This window comes from Muscardinus avellanarius (assembly GCF_963383645.1).
Source record: "Muscardinus avellanarius genome assembly, chromosome: 8".
In the NCBI taxonomy this organism is placed as follows: Eukaryota; Metazoa; Chordata; class Mammalia; order Rodentia; family Gliridae; genus Muscardinus; species Muscardinus avellanarius.
This window is the reverse complement of record NC_137794.1, coordinates 51,232,614-51,234,743: the sequence shown is the minus strand read 5'-3', so window position 1 is coordinate 51,234,743 and position 2,130 is coordinate 51,232,614. Positions and strand designations below refer to the sequence as shown.

Here is a 2,130-nt window from a genome sequence, read left to right as displayed (position 1 = left end):
ATTGGGTACTGGGGTTCCTGGAAACCCTTCTTCCTCCAGGCTACACTCCCAGACCTATTTTATATTTTATTTGGAAACAGGCTCTCACTAAGTTGCTGAGAGCCTCACTAAGTAGCCGAGGCTGGCTTCGAAACTGCATGATCCTCCTGTCTCCGCCTCCCAAGCGCGGGGATTACAAGCGTGCGCCACCACATCGGGCGGGAAGATATTTTTAAAGGACTAAAAAGAGCAAAACTGATCCTTCACAGTGAAAGTTAAGAAATCTGATATCATTTACAAAACTCATTTCGCATTGAATTTTCATGTTTTGGTCTTGTTTCCAGGCAAAAGGACTCCTGTGAAAGCTGGAACTCATTGCCCATTTTCCAGAATGTGTTTCCAAGCCTGTCAGAGGAACCTGATACTGCTGCTCTGTGTTGAAATGTTTGAAGAACACCCGAGTCTCTGCCCGCACCTTCTTTCCTTCTGAAACCATGGTTTTCTCTGCAGTGTGGACTGCGTCTCGTCCTAGGCTATCCAACGCGACGATTGTTGTCTACGAAAGTCCCCCCATAAATATTACTCCTTCTCTGCCACTTCAGCCTTTCGACGTGGTGGGTCCACTGCTTAGATACATTCTAGAAACCATGGCTCCCACTGGCTTGAATTCTCTGACAGTGAATAGCACAGATGTGCCCCCAACACCAGCTGTTTTTAAGAGCTTAAGCTTGCCTCTACAGATCATCCTCTCTGCTATAATGATATTTATTTTGTTTGTGTCTTTTCTTGGGAACTTGGTTGTCTGCCTCATGGTTTACCAAAAAGCTGCCATGCGATCTGCCATTAACATCCTCCTTGCCAGCCTGGCTTTCGCAGACATGTTGCTTGCCGTGCTGAACATGCCCTTTGCCCTCGTAACTATTATTACTACCAGATGGATTTTTGGGAAATTCTTCTGTAGGGTATCTGCTATGTTTTTCTGGTTGTTTGTGATAGAGGGAGTCGCCATCCTGCTCATCATTAGCATTGATAGGTTTCTTATTATAGTCCAGAGGCAGGATAAGCTAAACCCATATAGAGCTAAGGTTCTGATTGCAGTTTCTTGGGCTACTTCTTTCTGTGTTGCTTTTCCTTTGGCTGTAGGAAACCCTGACCTACAGATACCTTCCCGAGCCCCTCAGTGCGTATTTGGGTACACAACCAATCCAGGTTACCAGGCTTATGTGATTTTGATTTCTCTCATTTCTTTCTTTATACCTTTCCTGGTAATACTGTACGCGTTTATGGGCATACTCAATACCCTTCGGCACAATGCCTTGAGGATCCATAGCTACCCCGAAGGTATATGCCTCAGCCAGGCCAGCAAACTGGGTCTCATGAGTCTACAGAGACCCTTCCAGATGAGCATCGACATGGGCTTTAAAACACGTGCCTTCACCACCATCTTGATTCTCTTTGCTGTTTTCATTGTCTGCTGGGCCCCGTTCACCACTTACAGCCTTGTGGCGACATTTAGTAAGCACTTTTACTATAAGCACAACTTTTTTGAGATCAGCACCTGGATACTCTGGCTCTGCTACCTCAAGTCTGCGTTAAACCCACTCATCTACTACTGGAGGATTAAGAAATTCCATGACGCCTGCCTAGACATGATGCCTAAGTCCTTCAAGTTTCTGCCGAAGCTCCCTGGCCACACAAGGCGACGGATTCGTCCCAGTGCCGTCTATGTGTGTGGGGAGCATCGGACGGTGGTGTGAATATTGGAACTGTCTCACATTGTGGATGATGATTGTTCTTTATTGACCTTGAGAGTTTTTTCACATGGCTTCTCCATTTAAAACATTATCTTTCTTTTTATAGAGTGTGTGTATGTGTGTGTGTGCATGTGGTGTAAAGAAAGAGTGGTAATTTGTTCTAGTCTTGTTATCAAGGGTATACAATAGGAAGCTGATCACAAATGTTACCTTCAGGGTTCAAGAAAAATCCTTGATTTAGATTGGGGAGATTGTTTTGTTGACTGATTTTATTTCTCTAGCAGGAATCAGGACTGTGCTTTATTGAGCCTACAGTTACCTTGAATTGTAGGTGTTTTGTATGCTGCTAAGGTTTGCTTGGTTGAGTTTCCCAGTTCTTTTTTTTTCTTCTGGAAAA

At 44.5% G+C, this 2,130-nt stretch overlaps 1 protein-coding gene across 1 annotated transcript; it reads left to right on the top strand.

Moving 5' to 3' along the window:
* Positions 1–473: 473 nt before the first annotated feature.
* On the top strand, positions 474–1,736 carry GPR63 (G protein-coupled receptor 63; the record flags this gene model as incomplete). The annotated part of the gene is made up of 1 exon (XM_080700609.1): positions 474–1,736. The coding sequence occupies one exon, from the start codon at positions 474–476 to the stop codon at positions 1,734–1,736; it is 1,263 nt and encodes a 420-aa protein (XP_080556735.1).
* Between the last annotated feature and the right edge of the window lie 394 nt (positions 1,737–2,130).